This window comes from Pseudophryne corroboree, chromosome 6, assembly GCF_028390025.1.
Source record: "Pseudophryne corroboree isolate aPseCor3 chromosome 6, aPseCor3.hap2, whole genome shotgun sequence".
Lineage (NCBI taxonomy): Eukaryota > Metazoa > Chordata > Amphibia > Anura > Myobatrachidae > Pseudophryne > Pseudophryne corroboree.
This window is the reverse complement of record NC_086449.1, coordinates 242,043,868-242,047,257: the sequence shown is the minus strand read 5'-3', so window position 1 is coordinate 242,047,257 and position 3,390 is coordinate 242,043,868. Positions and strand designations below refer to the sequence as shown.

The 3,390-nt window shown below is 37.9% G+C and overlaps 1 protein-coding gene across 1 annotated transcript; it reads left to right on the top strand.

Moving 5' to 3' along the window:
* The first annotated feature begins 359 nt into the window (after positions 1-359).
* Positions 360-2,570, top strand: LOC134934531 (mesoderm posterior protein 1-like). The gene is made up of 2 exons (XM_063929955.1): positions 360-1,190; positions 2,475-2,570. The coding sequence occupies exons 1-2, from the start codon at positions 360-362 to the stop codon at positions 2,568-2,570; spliced, it is 927 nt and encodes a 308-aa protein (XP_063786025.1).
* The last annotated feature ends 820 nt before the right edge of the window (positions 2,571-3,390 follow it).

Sequence of the window (3,390 nt, the reverse complement as noted above, 5' to 3'; positions counted from 1 at the left end):
GATTGGAGATTTGAGTATCATACTAGTAGTAACACGTTTAATCCATAATTTTTGAGAGCAAGACTCATCACAATTTGTGTAATTAACTGTAAGTAAGTGACTTGAATGCCTTTACCATACAGGTTTCATCATTAATTGACCCTTACAGTCCATTTTTAGTTCATTTTCTTGGGGTGAAATTGCACACTTGCTACTCCTGAGAACCTTCTTTCCAAGGACCCCCTGCTCAGTCCTATTAAACTTTGATATGTTGATGGTGCCAGGCAAGGTGACAATTCACACCTCAGCATTCAGGATAAAGCCTGGGCTGAGCAGCCCCCTTCAGCATTTCACAAGACACTGTCAAGGGGACCATACACATGGATCTCTCTCTAGCAGAGTTGCAGTTCAAGGAGAACATGTCACTGCCACATTGTACCACACTTCAGCAATGGGGGTATCCTGATTCTGAAGGCTACAGCAGCCTGTCCCCAACATCGTCCACAGACTCCTTCAGCTTTTCCCCTCCGTATCAATCCTGCGCCTTCCCTGAAGGGACCTACAGCAGCATTCAAGCAGCTCTGTGTCAGGCGCAAGTTTTGCAAAGTAGACAGAAGGAAGTGCCAGCCAAAAAAAGCCACAAAATAAGAAACAGGACAGTTCCTAACCAGCGACAAAGTGCCAGTGAGCGGGAGAAGATGAGGATGAGGAACCTGTCCACTGCTACTCAGCATCTGAGAAGATACCTGCCCGCGGCAGTGGCACCAGTTGGTAAAACCTTAACAAAAATTGAGACCCTGCGCCTAACAATTCGCTACATTGCGCATCTCTCTGAAGTTCTTGGCCTGGATGATGAGACACTTGTCAATAGAAGGGAAGAACAACTCAGGAGAACCACATGTCCAGTGGGTCTCAGCTGCTGTCAAGGCAACTTACATGAAACCTGCTCGGTGACAGGAGCACAGATACCAGAAACCTTTCCTCATTACTCTAGTTCTCCAGCAATATTTCCAGAGCAGACGAGACTCGGGGCCATGGACACAAATTTCTCCTTAGCTGAGATGCAGTCTCCTAAATTCACAGAGCAAGGGCTGGCAGAGCAGGGAGCAAGGTTCTCTCCATGTTTCATGAGCTCCACACCAGCAATATCAGACATGAAAGAGGAACTTGCTACGCAGCCACCTATTTCTCCAGACCTGGGCTTCTCACAGGTATGTCTTCTTCTCATTTCTTTGAATGGATTTATAACATTGTTATACTAATGTGATGAGTGTATGAAGGCCCTTAGTCTCTCAATGTTATAGCCTCAGTTATATCGCACTGTGCTTCATTAACACATTGCTTCTGGACATTTGTTTGTACCATACATGCTGCTCTCTCCAGGAGTAACTTGGACAGCTTTGATATACAGACAGAGGTCAAAAACTGTGTTCAGGAAAAAGTTTAAAAAAAAAGTATTTTCTATAAAAGGTAGATTGCGAATGGGATTAATGATAGGCCATTAGAGGTGTCAGAACTTTCTATATTTTTAAAAAGGAATTGTGATTGAGCCATATATAATAAACCTAAAATATTAAGCTACACTCATTTCTTATAATTTAATTATTATTATTATTATTATTATTATTTTTATTTAGCACTAATAGTTTCAGCTCTACTCTCTGAAGACATAAACCAATGACATTGCTGTAAATGAGGGTTATTTAATAACATTGCACAAATCTATCACAGCTTTTACTGTAACTGGCTAATGCAAACATAGGCTTGACTGATTGCTATAGGGCCTAATTCAGACCTGATCACAGCACCAACATTTTTCTCTAATGGGCAAAACCATGTGTACTGCAGGGGGGGCAGATATACCATGTGCAGAGAAAGTTAGATTTGGGTGTGGTGTGTTCAAACGGAAATCTTAATTGCAGTGTAAAAATGAAGCAGCCAGTATTTACCCTGCACAGAAACAAAATAACCCACCCAAATCTAACTCTCTCTGCACATGTTACATCTGCCACACCTGCAGTGCACATGGTTTTGCTCATTAGAGAGATTTTGCTGCTGCAATCAGGTCTGAATCAGGCCCGTAGTTTTAGAACATACTTATTACTTACATAGTATTAGTTCATAACCTGAGATTTATCAAACAAAGGGTCAAATGGAGGTGTTGCCGAAAGCAACTGATCAGATGCTAGCTATCATTTACTAGTACATAATTAGTACATTCTGTAAAATAATAGCTAGAATCTGATCTAATTCTTATGGGCAATAGATTCGGTTGTCTTCTTTAGAAGGCTTGAGAAATCTACCCCTAATTAAAATTTTGATATGCTGTGCACCAGTGGTATTTATGTGACCATTCTGAGTCCTGTTAGCAAATGGAACACTGCTAGTATGCAAATACTTTAGAATTACTATATAGTACCAGATTATAATAATCAAGAAGTTCTACAACATGAATTGGAATTTTAATCATTTCTTTTTTTTTTTTTCCCCTTCAGGATGTCATCGATGACATGTGGGACGAACTTGAAAAGAAAGATCTCTGGAGAACATTTGAAACATGTGAATCCAACCAGATACAGGATTTCTGCTAACATAAATTGTCATTACGTTTTCATAATTTAAGCACTCCATGGTTATCCTGTATATATGTTAATATAAAGTACAAGTTTGTATATAGCTCATATATTTATTGCATATATTTCATATCATATCATAATTATTTATTCTATATAATATATAAATCAAGCACAATATTTTCTTACAGTGTTAATGGGGAATCAACTGATTAAAATGTTAGTATTAAGTGAAAAATGTATCTAGAATAGTCATCTTATCTCCCCTCTGTTTGGGGGCCTCCCAAATATTTTAAAAATATGTAATAATTATCTTGCATGTTGGTACATCTGCCGCTGCTATTGTAAGGAGTTGATCAGTGGTCCCCCCTACTAGCATAAAATGCATTTTGATTGGTTGCTTGCTGTGATGCCTCCCATCCTTTTACAGCCAATAAGAAGCACTAGGGAAATATCTTTCATGCAGCTTTCACCTCAATGTATACTGTATATTCTAACTGTATCTGTGCTATATTTGATAACATTTGTCATGGACTATGGTTTATTTAAATAAATCTATTTGGTTATACATTATACAATTCAAAAACTGGATACATTTGAATTATTTTGTTTGTTCATAAGTTATTGATTTGAGTGGTGCTAATTATAGCAATATAAAGGTATTGAAATTCTGTCATCTTTATTTAGCATACAGTACCTGTAGAAGAAGCCCATACGGCTCACACAACTAGAAATAATTGGAAATTAGTTCTCACAAGGAAGGATACTTTATATATAAATATATCTATATATTTAGCTAAACCTTGTAACAGTATATTTTATTTACACACACAGTTTA

What these genes read in the sequence shown, in the direction of transcription:
- LOC134934531 (XM_063929955.1), top strand. Translation starts at nt 360, where the DNA reads ATGGATCTCTCTCTAGCAGAGTTGCAGTTCAAGGAGAACATGTCACTG. An exon ending in CAGACCTGGGCTTCTCACAG is followed by an intron (nt 1,191 to 2,474) that starts GTATGTCTTCTT and finishes TTTCCCCTTCAG; the next exon opens with GATGTCATCGATGACATGTG.